The sequence below is a fragment of the Leucopleurus acutus genome (assembly GCF_964270905.1).
Source record: "Leucopleurus acutus genome assembly, chromosome: 19".
In the NCBI taxonomy this organism is placed as follows: Eukaryota; Metazoa; Chordata; class Mammalia; order Artiodactyla; family Delphinidae; genus Leucopleurus; species Leucopleurus acutus.
Genome location: NC_139161.1, coordinates 49,117,147 through 49,135,245, shown reverse-complemented (window position 1 = coordinate 49,135,245; position 18,099 = coordinate 49,117,147). Strand labels below are relative to the sequence as shown.

Sequence of the window (18,099 nt, the reverse complement as noted above, 5' to 3'; positions counted from 1 at the left end):
GTGAGGTTAAATGAGGCATTTGTGCCAAGCATCTGACATAGTGCTTGGTACAGAGTAAGTACTCAGCGAGTGAGACCCTTAAAAAGCACCCCAAAGACCTTTCTGCCTCTGGGGCTGCCTGAAGCCAGCCTTAGAGACCCGAAGCTCAACACGTCCTGCGTGACTGGTATTTGCTCACCTGCAGAGCTCCTCACCAGGTGCTGCTGGAGACCAGCCGGAAGGAGATCAAGCCAGAGGCTGCCCATCATGGTGATCAGTTTTTCTATCTGAGAAATGGAGACCAAAGCTGCTGCTGCCTGTTTCCTGGTCGTCCTGCAAAGGTCCCATGAGGGCTACACCAAGCCCTCTGCGGGAGGGCGTCCTGGCCGCCAGGCAGAAGTTCCCCAAACGCCACTCCCTCCCGACCCTCGCTGTCCCTCAATTTTGGACCCACCACCTCTCGCTTCCTTACTGGTCTCTGGCTTGGTCCTCAGTGCTCCAATCCATCCTCTTACAAGCTGCCAGAGTGGTCTTGGGGCACCCACCGGACCACGCCCACCCCTCTCAGTGCTCAGCCTGGGGTTTGAGGCCATTGCCATTAGCCTCCCAGGCCTCCCCGGACACTCTCCTGACCCATGCCCCGCCCACCCTCCCTCCAGCCACTTCTTGCTCCCCACGGCTCTTCAGACTCACTCACCCACTCCTCCCAGACACGGCTATCCCCCACCCCTGCCTCCGTTCATCAGTGTCGGCCCCACCCTCCAAGGCCTATTCTGCAGTCGGGAAAGATCCTCAGGTTGGTTCATCCCAGGTGTTGGTCACCAAACCTCGTGCCTGGGTTTGACAGTACAGATTGTCACGCACAGGAGCTTCGAATAGGACCACGATGTCATTTCGCCACGAGGACAGCCACTCTACGTGGCACGCTAAGGTAGGGAAACTGAGGCTCGGAGTCACACAGCGAGTTAGGGAAGAGCCAGGCCAGAGCCCAGGCCTCCTGCCCACACCCCCACCCGGGTTCCCACGTCAGCGGCTGGGAAAACCCGAGAGCCCAGCGTACGGGGAAGGACACCTGGGAAGATGGGAGATGGAGGTTGCGCTCCCAGGCCTGACTACACGGGGGAGCTGAGCCCAGGCCAGGGTGTCCAGCTGAAGGCTCGGGGCAGTCTGAGGTTTGCCCTGGGAGGTTCTGGTTCCTCACGGAGAATGTCTCTGGGCTCCGGATCCCACAGGAACTTTGCCCGGTCTCTGCTCCCCCCAACCTCTATCATCCTATATGGTCTCAGCCTGAAGGAGAGGAGGGATGGGTGGTCAGGGCCACTGAGGGTTCCAGTTTTCCCAGGGGAACACCCAGATGCACTGGGACTCATATATATACGTCACAGGTTATAGATTCCCTCCCCTGCCCACAGGCTGGCACACCTACGCAACCTCCCCTTGGGCAAACAAGCAGGCCTATCTATGGGGCTGCCTCCTGGGCCACTGGGGATCCACTGAGGGAGGCTGGGGAGCCATGCGGTGGATGGTACTGGGCCCTGGGGGTCAACTGAGGCCCAGAAGGAGACCAGGAGGGGCTGGGAGGAGACTGTCCTCTGTCTCACCTGCAGAATAAAGCCCTGGCCGCTCCCTGCACTGCTTCAGCCTCCTGACGGACTGGGTGTCCATGGCTTAAATGACCACCTCCTGTCCCCGGTCCCTTCCTGCGCACGCGCGCGCGCACACACACACACACACACACACACACACACACTCTCTGACCTGGATCTGCCCTCTGAGGTCTCAGATACATCCACTTCTCCAGCTAGCATGACCCAGGGAACAAAGTCTGGGACCTCTCACTCTCCAGGGCAGCTGCCAGTTCCCACCCAGGTTGGGCTGACAGTTTATCATTAGCCCATGCCAGCTCTGTGGTCAACTTCCATGCTCTCCCCACTGCCTAGGCCCCCACCATCTCCAGGTCACCTCCTCCAGGAAGCCTTCCCTGGTCCACAGCCCCAGAGGCACCCTTGGCATGTAGTCTGGTGTCTGGTTCATCTCCTATAAGACTGGAAACAAGGCCCAGGGATTGCAGCCTTACCTACCGGCTGAGTCACTTTCACAACTTGTTATCTGTCTACTCACTGATCCGCCATGATGAAGACCATTGGAAAAGCATCTCTCAACTGAATCGCAAGAGTGGGACTTTCCCTCTGGGAACCCAATTCTCTCCACCTGATCCCTAGTAAGCCTCTTCGCTAGCCTGTATATCTCTGGCCTTCTCTGTTCTTCCCTCCCTGCTCCTCAGCCTGCAAACTAGCTCAGGTCTTCCCTTAACTATTTCCCAATTTCCACCGCTTTGGCTTTCTGAAGGCTGCTGTCCCACACTCCCAGGCATACAGGAAGAGCCCCTCCTGGCTTCTCTCTCAGATGCCGTCTGCGCAGACTCCTTCCTCCCTGTTACTTCCTGGCTCAGTGTGTCCCGTCCCCAGCAGCGCTGGTCCCTGCTTGCTCTGGTCACAGTGGCTGATGCTCTCTGCACTGAGAGCCCTTTGACAACCCCTCCCCCCCAGTCCTTTGGTCTCCCCAAGACCTTCCCTTCCCCATGGCCTAGGCACAGGTCCACACCGAAGGAATGGAACCACAACAATGGGGAACCGCAACATGGGAAGGGGCTAGTTAAACTTCTTCGCCCTCGGTCTCCCCCAAGCGCAGGGGATCAGCCTTGAGGCACAGAGCTTTCACAGGAGAGGATCCACATGCCCTCAGGTGCTCTCATCTTCTTTCAGGTAATCTTGCCAACATCCACCCACCTCCCTGGGAAATGCACCCCAAAGCTGAGAGAGCTCCCAGCTGTAGTCTGCCCTCTCCCATTCCCAGTTCAGCGTAAACATCAGTTATCAACCTGGCTACATGCTAAAATCTCCCAGGGAGCTTTTAAAAAATCATCCACCCTTAGAGATTCTGATTTATTTTGGTCTGGAATGTAGTCTGGGTGTCAAGGTTTTGTTGTTGTTGTTGTTTTAACAAACAGACTTTATTTTTTGGAACAGTTTTAGGTTGACAGAAAAAATGAGTAGAAAGTAGAGTCCCATACACCCTCTCACCTGCCTCTCCCGCCCCCCAGTTTCCCCTGTTAGTAACATTTGCCTTAGTGTGGTACTTTTTTTTTTTAAAGGTGGATATATGACATAATGTATTTTTAAAAAATGTTATTTATTTTTTAATTTTGGGCTGCATTGGGTCTTTGTTGCTGTGCGTGGGCTTTCTCCAGTTGCAGTAAGTGGGGGCTTCTCTTGTTGCGGAGCATGGGCTCTAGGCGTGCGGGCTTCGGTAGTTGGGGCACGCGGGCTCCAGAGTGCAGGCTCAGTAGTTGTGGTGCATGGGATTAGTTGCTCTGCAGCATGTGGGACCTTCCCGGACCAGGGCTCGAACCCGTGTCCCCTGCATTGGCAGGCGGATTCTTAACCACTGTGCCACCAGGGAAGTCCTGTCTGTGACACTTGATCACTTCTTTTATGAAACTCTCCAGTCTGTCTCAGTATCCCACTCTCCTGGTTTCTTCTATGAATAGAAAATTATCCAGACATTGGAAATAAGAAAAAGGAATAGGAAAAATAGCCACACTGATGTTGTTTCAGTATAGTGCCGGCTGCTCTCTAACATGCCTGTTCCACCTGGGATCATCTCATTCTCTAGGGAAGGGTACCCTGGTTTGACTTCCGATTTACTATTGATTAGGGTATTTTACAACTCTGTAAGGGCAGAGGTTAATTTATAGAAAATTCACAATGAGCAAATAATTCTTTTTTTTAAATTTATTTCTTTTGAGTAAATAATTCTTGTCCAATAGTAATGCAAGTTTTTTCTGTCTGGTAGAAAAGGGAACCCCAAAGGTTACAGTTTCTTGCCTTGCAGAGCATTAACCTCTGTGGTTAAATTCATTTCAATATTCCTTTGATTGACCAACTTGGTATTCATGCTCAAATTCTCTTTTGAGCTAGTCTTAATATCTTCCTGGGGACTTCCCTGGTGATGCAGTGGTTGGGAATCCGCCTGCCAATACAGGAGACATGGGTTCGAGCCCTGGTGCGGGAAGATCCCACATGCCGCGGAGCGGCTAAGTCCGCGTGCCACAACTGCTGAGCCTGCGCTCTAGAGCCTGTGAGCCACAACTACTGAGCCCGCACGCCTAGAGCCCGTGCTCCACAATAAGAGAAGCCACCGCAATGAGAAGCCCGCCCGCATGCCGCAACGAAGAGTAGCCCCTGCTCGCCACAACTAGAGAAAGCCCGCGCACAGCAATGAAGACCCAATGCAGGGCCTCCCTGGTGGCGCAGTGGTTAAGAATCCGCCCGCCAATGCAGGAGACACGGGTTCGAGCCCTGGTCTGGGAAGATCCCACATGCTGCGGAGCAACTAAACCCGTGCGCCACAACTACTGAGCCTGTGCTCTAGAGCCCGCGAACCACGACTACTGAGCCTGTGTGCCACAACTACTGAAGCCCGCACGGCTAGAGCCCGTGCTCTGCAACAAGAGAAGCCACCACAATGAGAAGCCTGTGTACCACAATGAAGAGTAGCCCCTGCTCGCTGCATCCAGAGAAAAGCCCGCGTGCAGCAAGGAAGACACAACACAGCCAAAAAATAAAATAAATTTATTTTAAAAAAAGACCCAATGCAGCCAAAAATAAATACATAAATAAATAAATTTATAAAATCTTACCGATGTCCTCATTCATTAATGAGGATTAAAAGCTTTGACGTGTTCATTTAATATTTGGGAGTCATGTTTTTTAACTTTTTTGAAAATTGTTCTTTGCCGCTACTAGTGTGACCTCACCTCAGCAGGCTGTACTGAGGAAAGGAAGGGGCGGTGGGGGTGAGTTAGGTGAACAGAAAGGTACAGGCATCAAGGGCTTTTCTGACAGGAGTCTAGGACCCCTGGTGTTTGCTGGATGCCCTGGCTTGCCCTGGATTCCTGATTCTCATGCCAGCCAGAGGTCCCCCAGGGAGCTGGTTCTCCTCTAAACTGTGCTGAATTGCAATGCCTGAGTCCTCGAGGCTCTTACCCTGCAGGGAGAGGGGCCTGCGCAACCTTCTCTGCTGGCCTCCTGATGTCCATAGCTGAGGAGGGATTGCTTCCTCCTCTCCCCATGCCCCACCCCCTCAGGCCTATGGAATACATGTAATGGCACGGTCTGTGACTGTGGCCCAAAGCTGGCCAGCTAAGCACAAACTTTCTTTAAAATGTTCTTTAAAATTCATGCAAGTGCATTCCATGCATTTAACCCAATCTTGTAACTACTATGTGTCCCTTTCATCAAGGAAAACTAGCCCCCTAAAGAGCTCCATCTCGTGTTTGCTCTGTTTTAGACCATATTTTAAAAGAAGCAAAACCAACCAAACAAAAAACTATGATGTACTGTACCCCTTCTGTTTGATCCTGTATCTACAGATAATTATCTCATTTAAGCCTCACAACCTCCCATGGTGGGTAATGACCCATTTTACTGATGAAGAAATTGAACTTCCAAAGGGTTAAGTAGCTTGCCCAAGGTCACATGTGGTGTAAGGGGCGGAGCCAGCCAGCTTGAGACCCAGGTGTGTCTGATATTGATCATGTCCTCCCTTGGTTTATAATTATTTGCTTCTCCATTGTCAGAGCGGGTAAGGCCTTGGAGACCCTAGGATCCCACCTCCACCCTCCTCAGATGGGAAGACAGGACCAGAAAGGGGTCAGAACTAGCCCAAGGTAACACAGGGAGGAAGGTGCAAAATCAGGACTCAAAGCAAAAACTGACCAGTGGCGCCCTCTGGAAGCCTAGAGGACACTCCCTCTCTCCCAACCAGGTTCTTGTTAGAAATGTCCGCAAGAAACCATGCTCAGAAGTCTCCAGTAGACCGAGCCCTTGGGAGACACGAAATTAGCGTTCAAGCTCACTACCCTCTTGGAGTCTCAATTTTGCCGTATGTAAAATGGGCCAACTATTGGGAGACTTGAGACAAAGGTTGTCAAGGCAAGTGCATTGTAAACCTGTAGACTTGCCCAGAAGTGACAGACCAAGGCTCATTCTGGTTGCCAAGGCTCACATCCGGATTTTGTCCTTTAAATAGCCTGTCACCTTGGGTAAATTTCAATGCCTCCGTTTCCTCAAATGTGAAATGGGGATAGTAAAAGTAGAAACTTCATAGGGTTGTTGTAAGGATTCAAGCACTTGGAACAGTCACTGGCAGGTAATGATAATTCAGTAAAATGAGCTTTGATTACAAGTTTACTGCTCAAGGTGTAGCTATTTTCTAAGCCCAGACTGTAGCGAACTGCTCCAGGCCCCGCAGGGGGGTGGCCTTCCAGCAGGCCCTGCCTCCGTTCCCACTCGGTCCCGCCTCCTCTTCACCAAATCCCGCTCCAGCCGTCCGGGGTTCCTCCCACCACCAGAGGCCGTAGGCGCTGAAGAGAGCCTTCTAGCCGCAGCAGGCGACGCTCTAGGTAGCGGCTGCTCTGTGGCCTGTGGCAGTGGCGCTCTAGCCCGCGGTGTGCGGGGCGAGTTCTCAGTGGTGCGGCCGGCGGGCGGCGATGGCGGCCGTACGGGGCCTGCGAGTGTCGGTGAAGGCGGAGGTCCCGGCGGGGCCGGCCTTGGGGCCCCCGTCGCCCGAAGCAGAGTCAGGTTTGGACCGCGGCGAGCCGGAGCCCATGGAGGTGGAGGAGGGCGAGCTGGAGGTCGTGCCGGTTCGGCGCTCGCTAAAGGAACTGATCCCGGTACGGGCGGGGGGCGGGGGCGAGGGCGAGGAGGAGGTCGCTGAGCGAGTGTCCCGCGCCGGTGGGGGCCGGAAGGGGAGGTGGCCGGGGCTGGGGGAAGTCTGGGGAAGGGATGAGGGGGGCGAGCGCCCAGGGGGCGGGGGCGCCAGGCTTGAGCAGAAACGGGCAGCAAGAGAAAGGACGCTGGGGCGCCCGGAAATGGGTGTTGCGGGGGCTGGAGGAGTTGGGGAAGAGCTGGGGGGGAGTTGAGGACACCCCCTTCGCTGCCCCTCGGAGTCAGTCTGTGCAAGAGTGTGAATGAGGAGGGGTTGGGCTTATCTGGGGACTTGAGATAAAGGGCGAGCCCCGGGCGGGAACAGAACCAGGAGCGGCCCAGAAGGAACTGTCGAGTGGCGCGGGCATCCCGGTCTCTTTGTGGGTCCTACTCCGGTGGAGCTGGTGTCTGTTAAACATAGCACTCGCGGTTTCCCTTGGGAGAGCTGGGCTTGTCAGCTGCAGAAACTCTGTGTTTCTGTTGTGACTTGAGGGTCATCTTGTCCCCGCGCGGCTCCGCTGTTACACCGTGGCTCCAGCATCTCACCCTTAATGAAAACAAAACATCAGTGAACCAGCAGTGGTCCTTGGTCCCTCTTTTATCACAATGGGGTTGCTGAGAGGTGTTTTTGCTTTTGGTTTGGTGGTCTTGTGTCCGGTTCTTAGGGCTGGTCTCAGGCCTGCATAGCTTCTCTCATGTACTTAATTTCTCACCTAACATGGACTACTTTTTAGCACGTCTGCTAGTCTTGCTTTTAAATTAAGATTATGGAAAAAGATTTTAAAAAAAAAAGGTAAGAGCACTAAAGACAGTAAATTATAGTGACTCTGGCAACAACAACTAACATAGTGGCATTTTACCATTTACTACATTACATCATTTAAAATATCACTGAGGTTGTGAAGTAGGTGTTATCATCCCTTCATTCCTTCAGTTCAACATGTACTTATTGCGTCCCCCACTTAGTGCCAGCCACAGTCCTAGGCACTTGACCAAGATCAAGACCAGACTGTGTCCTGGAGTTTATGTTCCAGTTGGGGGGACACAAGTAAACTAATAATTTATGGTAGTGGTGAGTGCTGTGGAGAGAATAAAGCATGTTAATGGGATGGAAGTGTGCAGAGGGCAGGGAGGGTGTGCAGAGCAGGAAGCAGAATGGCATAGGATGGTCAGGAAAGTCCTCTGAGATGGTGAAATTTAAGCTGAACCCTAAGTGACAAAAAGGAGCCATCCATGTGAAGATGTGGAAGAGAGCGTTCCCAGCAGGGGCAACAGTAAGTGCAGAGGCTCTGAGATGGGCACAAGATTGTTTTGTTGGAGAAAGGTAAAGTTCTGTAGCACAAGTGGGAGAGCAGTTAAAAGAGGTCAGAAAGGTAGGTGGATACCACAGAGGAAACCTAGGCCCAGAGAGGCCAAAGGAATTGTACAGTGTCATGTAATCAGTGAACGTCAGAGCTGTGATTTGAGTCCCCAGGCTTCCAAATCCCATCCTATTTTCATTGCACTGTGCTGTGTTTTCCCCAGAAGGTCGAGGTGAGTCCTGACTTTCTGCATTTTGGTGAAGACTTGTGCTCCATCTGGTGGCCTGGCACAATGAATTTGTCCAGTCTGGGTTGGGGAGATAAGTGACTGTGCATCATCTTGGATATTTTTCATGAACGCCTTTAGATTTTCTTTTACACGGATACCTTCAGTAGATGGAATTACTTTAGGTTGTGGATAGGCCTAGAAAAGCCTTCTTGGTATAGTAGTTGATTGCTACATGGAGTCACTGGGACAGGCTTCCCCATAATATGAGGTTGTCAGGGCGGGGGAAGGATTGCTGAAAAGAACGACTCTCCAGAAGGAATGGGTTGTCAGGCTGTTGTTTATCATGTGCTTGTCGTCGGTTGCTCGTTAGCAATTCTCACCCATCCCCTTCTTGTTAGGACACAAGCAGAAGATATGAAAACAAGGCTGGCAGCTTCATCACTGGAATCGATGTCACCTCCAAGGTAAGACAGACCATGATTAATTTATTCATTTTGAGAAGCAGGTGAACTTAATGAACAGATCTCTAGGAGAACAGCAATTATTCTTTACCTCCTTTTTTCTTTTGTTGTTGGATTGAAACTTCTTTTTAGGTTTAAATTTTGTGTTATACGGTGATGCCTTCATGCATCCTGAGAACATTCAGACAGCATTTGTGTGTTGTTGAATCCATGAGAAGATATAATCACTGTACCTAGATGCCTGTAATTAACCATGTTCAAGAAAAAGTTCTGCACTGGAGTGCTTTTTTTATGCTGTCCATTCTTTAAAAACGTGTAAACTGTTTCTACTTTAAATGAAGCAAAACGTGAAAGTGCCTTGCACATAGTAAGCCCTTAGTAAATGTCTTTATTCCTCACTGGTTGAGGCCGAGAAAAATACGATTTCCTGAATGTGTGTGTGTGGCTAGACTTTGAAGGCCAAGTGGACTGAATTATTCCCAGTACCTGGGAGTATTGCCTTTTATCTAGTGATTGCTGTTACTAGATTACCAGCTTCACTGTAACTCTTCACAGAACGAAACATATTATTTTCTTTACAATAAACAGTTGATACTTATTTGTTGCTTTAATTGCTCATGATATTCAGCTTAAACATTGTTTCTGATTTTAATGTGTGCAATTAAGTTTCGAACAGAGTTTAAGTTACAATTCTGAATAAATAATACTGTGTTACTATATTGGATGTGTGAAAGCAAAAATAAAAATAAGTATGTCATGCTAACTTTTTTGTGTTTTATCTGGGTCTCAATCTCTGATTGCTTAAAGGCCAAAAGAAAGAACTGATCATCTTTTTTGACAAGAAAATAGAATAAAGTGAAGATGTTTTCTTTTTGTAATTGAAAAAGAAGTATACAGTACTCTTTTTAAGCCCACACCGTTTACCATTATATGAAACAAATATATGGGGGAAAGGGTGGTAGCCAAGAATTGGTACTTCAGTCTTACTAAAGGAAGGTAGATTAGTTGTTTCCACTGGGAAAACTTAAGTGAAGAAAATTAGCATAACTATTGGGAAATAACAGAATTGTTGCTGCTTTACCAATCCCCACAAGCTTTCTATAGTCAGACCTTCAATTAGTGTGGCAAAGTCAATATACAATTAGTGAAGCTTCCTGAAAGCTATCAGAAACCCATAGTTGGACCTGGATTTATTTTACCTCCTGGAAAAAAAATTTAGGAAACTGATTGTTTTGTTTTTTAGAGAGCATCAATGTTTCTTGTCACTTATAGATGAAAACTGGCAATTCCGTGGGCACAAGTTTAGAATAGAGGAGAGAGTTTCTTTGCTCCAATGTTATTTTCAAATGCAGAAAAAGTTTTAGGGAGTGGACTGCTCAGGCAGACATAATGTGATAGGTGTGATTACCATGCACACAGACTTTGTGAAATGGGGGTGGTGGTGGGGCTTCTAGAAATAGCACTGAGATCAGAAGATCTGCCCCTTATTAGCTGAAGTGCCTCTAGCAAACCTTTTAACTTTCTTTGTGCCTCAGTTTCTGCACCTGAAAAATTGGAATGTTAAGATTGTTTAGTTACAATTTGTTTACATGTGTCCTAATAATAAATGTCAAACCGTTATTCATTACTCACTGAATCAACAAATATTCATTGAATTCCTGCTGTGTCCCAGATACGGTGATAGGCAATGAATCATTGTAGAGATTATTACAAATTATAGCACTACTAGTGTATACCCTCCCAGTCATTGACTGTGAATATCTAGTTCTTTGCAAAAATTATTAAAGGCACAATGTTGCTTATTTCTTCTAAGTTACTTGTCACTGATGCATCATTTTGTGTTTGTGATTTAACTTTCCTCTTCCGTGTTTCACTTCTTTGGCTTTTTCTATACCTTCTAGGAAGCAATTGAAAAGAAAGAACAGCGAGCTAAGCGCTTCCATTTTCGCTCAGAAGTAAATCTTGCCCAAAGAAATGTAGCCTTGGACCGAGACATGATGAAGAAAGGTACAGGGTGTTCGGGGGGAATTTTTCCACATTTTCCCAGAGAATGGCTTTTCCCTGCCAGGGCCTCATGCTTCTGGCCTTGCCTTGTGTGTCCAGTCCTCATCCAGATACTGCCAAAGGAAGGAACTGGTGAATTCCCCATTTCTGAGGTGACCTGTTAAAGTTGAGCTGCATTAGCTGTCTCTCAGATGTCAGAGTTGGGAAGAAGGAGATTGTCTTCTCTGAGAAGCCCCAGAGAACGTCATCTAGTTGGAGGCAGAGCTGAGATTAGAACTGTGCTTCTGTGGACTCTTACTCATTTTCTGCTTTTAACATAGAAGTGTTAACTTTTCTTTGCCTTTAAATATAGTGGGAGTGTATCACAGTGAGACTGTCTTTTAGGGGAGTCAGATTGGTCGGGGGGATACCATTAATACTTCGGCTGATACAGGCTTGTGATTTTATTTTATTTTTGTGTTTTGTTAGGGTAAGTATCATGCTTCCTGAAATTCACCCTGAATTATCATATCTAGTAATCTACCCCAATTTTTGAAAGCAATTTATAAATAGAGGGGAAAATTATTATTACCCTTTTAGTGAGTTCACAGTCATATTTATTATTCCATAAATGCAAATGACCGCCCTCTGTTGTATTTGCAAATTTGGGATTTGTGAAGGGCTTAATAGGCAGCCTTCTGAATGCATGTTAAAGGTCTGTGCGCTGCTGTGTGAGTTCTCTAGGCTTGCTTGTTTGATAAAAACATGTTGAATGAATGAAAGAATAGCGACTATTTGTTGGGAACTTGCTCTCTTACCAGGCACTGTGTTAATTAGCGGGTTACATATTTGTTTCGTACTCATTTCTCACAACAACCCGATGAGGAATGTATTTTTATCCCAATTTACAAAGGAAACAGGCCCAAAGAAGTTAAATAAATGCCCAGGTTTACACAGCTAGTAAAAGTAGAGTCAGGGTTAGAACCTGATAAACCAGATAAACCCTGACTCTAAAGCCTTGCTCTTAACTACTTTGCTCTGTTGCCTTACAATATGTGATATGATACCAGAGACCCAAACCTCCTTCCACGCCAGTGGGCAGAGTAGCTCGGATGCAGAGCTCAACTTTGGAGCTGCTTTACTCCTTTTTTCTGCATAGTGAGTTCAGTTTGGAAATACGACCTTGCTTCCCTTGCAGGCCAGACGTCCAGGCATCTGCTTGAGTGGATTTTTCTGTTTCAGGAAAAGTCCTGTGAAGGCATAGGCATTCATGTGCCTGCACGGTCTAGACCCAGGCAGGTGTCGGAGGCCTTTCTTACAGCTCCACCTTGAAAGCCCCCCTGTTTCCTTCTAGTCCCGTAAGCAGTCCTTGTGACATCTTGCTTCTGACCTTGCTCATGCCGGTCACTCTGTTGATTTGCCCCTCCCTGTCCCACGCTTTTTCTGGTTCAGATGTCACTGCCTCTGTGAAGCGTCCCTAATTACTCACTTCAGCCTCTCTTCCCACCTGTGTTGGGGCTCTTCAGAGTGCCGAGCCCTCCTGGGATCTAGTCTCAGTTCCTTAGTGAATGCGGGCGAGTTAGTGAACCCTTTTAGGTCTCACTTTCCTTGTTGTAAAATGGGAATAGGATACCTTCCTGAAAATGATCACTTTCGGGGTTAAATTTTAATTTAAAAAAAAATGTTTTTTTGAAAAGTAATACCGATCTCATGGTTTTAAAGATTCTCTTAAAAACAATAGATCTGCCTGGAATGTCAGTTGCTCATTACAACCTGTTTTTTGATCCAGGAAGCAGCATGGTTTTGGAGTGTGTTCTTGAACTCCAGAGAACCCTGCTGCCTTTCCCAGCTCAATTTAAATTAGAGTGGGGGAATGGGTTTGGATAGATCTCAAAGATAGTTATTATTTTTGTATCTCCTCAGGTAATTCTAATGTGCAGTCAGGATTGAGAACCACTGGTGTTGTGGTTAAGAGCGTGGGTTCTGAAGTCTGACTGCCTGTATTCAAATCCTGACTTGTCACTTTCTAGCTCTTTGACCTTAGGTAAGTTGTTTAGCCTCTAAGAACCTCAGTTTCCTCATCTGGAAAGGCAGGTTAACGTTAGTTCTTATAGGGTGGTTGGGAGGCTCTGACAAAATGTTATGATTCTTAGAGTGGTGTCTGGCATATAGTAAATGTTAGTTATTATTATTATCTGGCATTCTCCATCTTCCAAACAGTCATCTAAGTGGTCCAGCCTCTTGGGAGAATGGGGACATTGGAATAAGCATCTTGATTCCTGCAGCCACAGTAGGTGTCAAGTTATTTCTTCTTATTAATATCAACAGTAATAAAATACACCATTTGATAAATGCTTACTATGTGCCAATCACTCTGCTATGTGGTTAGCTTATCTTCCAACAACCCTGTTGCAGGGAACGTATTTATCATTTCTGTTTTACTGGTGAGGAAAGTAAGGTGCTGAGAGGTTGAGAAACTTGCTCAAGGTCCCACAGGTAGTAAGTAGCAAGGCTGGGATTCGAAGGCTGGTCTGACTGAAGCCTGTGTTCCTAATCTCTCTGCCAGCTTCAGGGATGTGGTTTGGGATGTGCTGCACTAGACCAGTCCTCATCAAGAGTAACTCGCTACTTTTGAGTGACAGTGTCAAGCAGCTTCTCTTTATCTCCAAGATCAAAGCTCTCATGGTTGGAAAGGACCTTAGAGGTCATCTGGATCCCACCTCCTGCCCAGTGCTGCAGGCCTTTCGGCAAAGTTCCCCGTGGTCCTTTGGCCTCTGCCTGAACATTTCCTAGAGGTGGCATGAGAACTATTTATGAAGCAGTCAGTCTTTTTGTTTTTGTTTTAATTAAGGCATGCACACTGTTTATTTATTTATCTTTCTTTCTTTCTTTTTTTTTTTTTTTTTTTTGGCCGCACCCTGTGGCATGTGAGATTTTAGTTCCCCAACCAGGAATCGGATCTGTGCCCCCTGCAATGGAAGCACGCGTAGTCTTAACCACTGGACCTCCAGGGAAGTCCCCACGGTCTTGTTTTTGGATACTTCTTCATGTTGAACAAAAATTGCTTTCTAGTAATTTCTGTCTTTTAGTTATTGTGTAACTCTTAGAACAACATTAAGTCCTTTCCTCATTCACACAGTAACTCTTTGGGTGAAGGAATGGACAGCCCATTCCCTAAACTTTCTTATGTGGCATGACTTTCTGGTCTCCCTCCTATAGAGCCTTCCCAGTTTCTAAATGTCCTTCATCAGATGAGGTACAGATTCCAGATTTGGTTGGATTCGTGCAATGCATGGCAGGACTCTGACCACGGTTTCTGTCCCAGCCATTTCATAATAGTCATCTTGTAGTCAACCAAAGCACCAGTTGTTTCCCTCAGGAATTGTACCTATCAAAACAGTCTTTCTCATCTTGTACTTGAGACATTTTAAAAAGTTGCCTTTTTATTTATCCCTATTAAATTATATCTTGATTTCAAGACTCCATTTCAGCTTACGGAGTTAATTTTCATCTTGACTCTGCCTTTCAGCATTTTAGCTGCACTCCTCACTTTGTTATGCATGGCTTCTGCATCTTTATCCAGTTGTTGGTAAATGTCAAACAGGATAATCCCGTATCATGCCATGACACACAGATCCATGAATTATAGTCTTATTCTATTATCAGGCCCACCTATCATTTTATTGTCATGGGGAACTAGATTACGTGCCTTAATAAACTTGAGATAGAACATGTCTGTGGTATTCTTTGAATATCTTGGCCTGCTAATCCAATCAAAAAAGAAAAGAGGTTAGCTGGCTTGCTTCTTAGTGAACTCATGTCATTTCCTATGGGAAAGACTTAGTTTCTTAAGGGATCAGAGATTCTGTCTGATAAGCTATTTTTTAAAAATTTCAGAGAATGACAATCTTTTGCATTGTTTGGGAATTTCTCTTTTCCTCTTTTCTGAAAATCAGTACAGAATTAGTCCTTCTCAAGGCTTTAGGTACCTCGTTCCTCCCCTGCAACTTTTTAGAGATTACTGCCTAATTCTGAAATCACTGCTTTGTGTTTTGGTTAGTACAGTGGGGCGTAATTCTAGATTAGAAGACTTAAATCTATTAAAACTATTTCTAAAGCCCTTCTTGTCACCTATCTTGGGTTTTAGTTCTTACTTAATGATAGCTATTCTACTGCCCTTTAGCAGTACAGCAAAATAGATCAACAGTTCTGCCCTTTTCCCCAAAGCAACGTTGCTCCAAACACTTGGGAAAAAACCCACCATTGCCCCCCCACCCCCGACCTGCCATGCCGCTTGGCTTGTAGGATCTTAGTTCCCTGACCTGGGATTTAACCCGGGGCCATGGCAGTGAAAGCGCCGAGTCCTAACCACTGGACCACCAGGGAAGTCCCCCATTGGCTTTTTTTTTTTTTTTTTTCCGGTACGCGGGCCTCTCACTGCTGTGGCCTCTCCCGTTGCGGAGCACAGGCTCCGGACGTGCAGGCTCAGCAGCCATGGCTCACGGGCCCAGCCGCTCCGCGGCATGTGGGATCTTCCCAGACCGGGGCACGAACCCGTGTCCCCTGCATCGGCAGGTGGACTCTCAACCACTGCGCCACCAGGGAAGCCCCCACCATTGGCATTTTTGATGAGCCTATTTGCTCTGGACTGTAACCTTTTCTTCATTAGATGTTAGACAAACAATTCGTGTCCACCAAAGAAAATTTGGAAAGTAAAGTAAGAAGAAAAGTTGCCCACAGTGCACCACCCAAATGCAGTCATTGTCAACATTTTGTGCATTTCCTTCTAATCTTTTCTGGGTATGGACTTTACTTTTGCTTTTCCCTTTGCAGTCCTACTGCTTTCTTCCTTTTCACTTGACAGTCTGTCATCAGCATTTTCCATGTTATTACAGAGCCTGATGTAGTCTTTCAGATTCGTGCATTTCTTACATTTCTTCTCTTATACTGGTAATTTACCCTTTATCTGTGTCCCATATGTGTTCTTTGGTGAGTTGTGCTCACCTAAGCTTTGTTGCTTTCTCTTTTCTTGGGATCACCTCTCATACTCTGAGTTACTGTATTTAGTGTCTTCCAAACTTTTTGATCATCCTAATCTGAGGCTTTGAAATTGGCTACTTTTTCTCTGGATTTTCAGAAATCTGCTTTCTTAAAGACTTGAGTTTTGTGTCCTACGACCTGTCATTCATTGTCTTCTTTCCTGTTGGAAAATCCAAGATGATTCCCTCACCACCTTGCTTGTAGTCAACACTCAGTAAATGCCCAGTTCTCATTCCCCAGTTCATTTGTTCACTGCCACCTCAGCAATTAGTCCTTTCTCATCATCTGGGCATAAATCTAGGCGCCTTCTTTGTTGCTTTGTTTTATTTTAAGCAGTGACATTGGCAGGCTTCCATCAGATCTTAAGCTTGTCTCATATATGATTAAATCCTTCATATCAGCATCTCCTACAAGATTTTCTTCTGCCTGCTCCTCAGTCTGATTCCTCTACCCTCACCAGGAGCTCTCCTTGTTGTTTACCCTCTTCAAAACCATCTCTTTACTTCCCAAAGGATTTTTTCCTCCAAAATCATGGCTTTTAGCTTGAAGAACTGAGAAGGTCCCCTGGGCTACCTCTTCAGTTTCCCATCCTGCGTGGTAGAGTTACTCTGCATGTCCAGTGTGGACATCCATCTCATTTGGGGTTCTGTTCATTGTTGCACTGCTGGTCACTAATAAGGACTTGCTAAGGATTCATAAGTCTTTTTTTTTTTTTTTTTGGCCGCACCATGCAGCATGTGGGATCTTAGTTCCCTGAGCAGGGATTGAACTCATCCCCTCAGCAGTGGAAGCACAGATTCTTAACCACTGGACCACCAGGGAAGTCCCAGGATTCATAAGTCTTGATGGTATCTCTGTCTTCATGAATCTGAGTTGGCAGGAAGATACTTACCTGATTTATTCTGCCCACACCTAATGGGCTCCCATTAAACCTATCTTTTACTCTTCAAAATGACAAAAAAAAAAAAAAATTAAAAACTTTTATCTGAAAGTATTCACATGTATTTCAAGTTCATTTGTTTTAAATAAAATATATGACATATAAAAACATACTTAGGAGTAATGGATGCTGAATTCTTTTTTTTTTTTAATTAATTTTTTTTTTGACTGTGTTGTGTCTTCATTGCTGCATGTGGGCTTTCTCTAGTTGCGGAGAGCAGGGGCTACTCTTTGTTGCACAGGCTTCTCATTGCAGTGGCTTGTCTTGTTGCGGAGCACGGGCTCTAGGCGCACGGGCTTCAGTAATTGTGGCACGCGAGCTCAGTAGTTGTGGTGCATGGGCTTAGTTGCTCCGTGGCATGTGGGATCTTCCCGGACCAGGGCTTGAACCTGTGTCCCCTGCATTGGCAGGTGGATTCTTAACCACTGCGCCACCAGGGAAGTCCCAGATGCTGACTTCTTGACAGAACTACTTTGGAGAAGCTCGGGGAGAGAAGGGACGTGGAGAGTTTACACAGGCCCTAGGGGTTTTTTTTGTTTGTTTTTAAACTTATTTATTTTATTTATTTATTTTTGGCTGCGTTGGGTCTTCGTTGCTGCGCACGGGCTTTCTCTAGTTGTGGCGAGTGGGGGCTACTCTTCGTTGCGGTGCGTGGGCTTCTCATTGCAGTGGCTTCTCTTGTTGCAGGGCATGCGCTCTAGGCACCCAGGCTTCAGGAGTTGTGGCTCACAGGCTCAGGAGTTGTGGCTCGCGGGCTCTAGAGCACAGGCTCAGTAGTTGTGGCGCATGGGCTTAGTTGCTCTGCGGCATGTGGCATCTTCCCAGACCAGGGCTCAAACCCGTGTCCCCTGCACTGGCAGGCGGATTCTTAACCACTGCACCACCAGGGAAGCCCGGGCCCTAGTTTCATATGTAGTGTTTTATTTGCCTCAAATCTTTTTTTTTTTTTTTTTTTGTGGTACGCGGGCCTCTCACTGTTGTGGCCTCTCCCATTGCAGAGCACAGGCTCTGGACGCACAGGCTCAGCGGCCATGGCTCACGGGCCCAGCCGCTCCACGGCATGTGGGATCTTCCCGGACCGGGTCACGAACCCGTGTCCCCTGCATCGGCAGGCGGACTCTCAACCACTGCACCACCAGGGAAGCCTTATTTGCCTCAAATCTTTTTAAGAATTTAAGCGTAAAGCTAGGTGGTGGATATACAGGTATTTTAAAAATATTTTTTCTTTGTTGATATATTTGTGTATTTCACAATTAAAAAGATTAAATGAGACAATGCTTAAAGTATTTAGTAAAAAATTAACACAATTCTGGTAAGGCTGAGGTTCCTTTAGACCACAGCCTTCAACGTTTCTTCCTTCCCAGAGGTAACAGCTCTTATCAGTGTGGAGTGAATT

General features: G+C 47.0%; 1 protein-coding gene across 1 annotated transcript in view; it reads left to right on the top strand.

Annotated features, from left to right (window-relative positions):
• Positions 1-6,532: 6,532 nt before the first annotated feature.
• Positions 6,533-18,099, top strand: part of NCBP3 (nuclear cap binding subunit 3) — a gene marked incomplete at its 5' end in the record, with an annotated part of 28,959 nt that continues 17,392 nt past the window's right edge. Inside the window, 3 exons of the mRNA XM_082861079.1 lie at positions 6,533-6,715; positions 8,678-8,743; positions 10,642-10,747. Of these exons, the coding sequence (XP_082717205.1) occupies positions 6,533-6,715; positions 8,678-8,743; positions 10,642-10,747 (355 nt within the window). The remainder of the gene's footprint in view (positions 6,716-8,677; positions 8,744-10,641; positions 10,748-18,099) is intronic.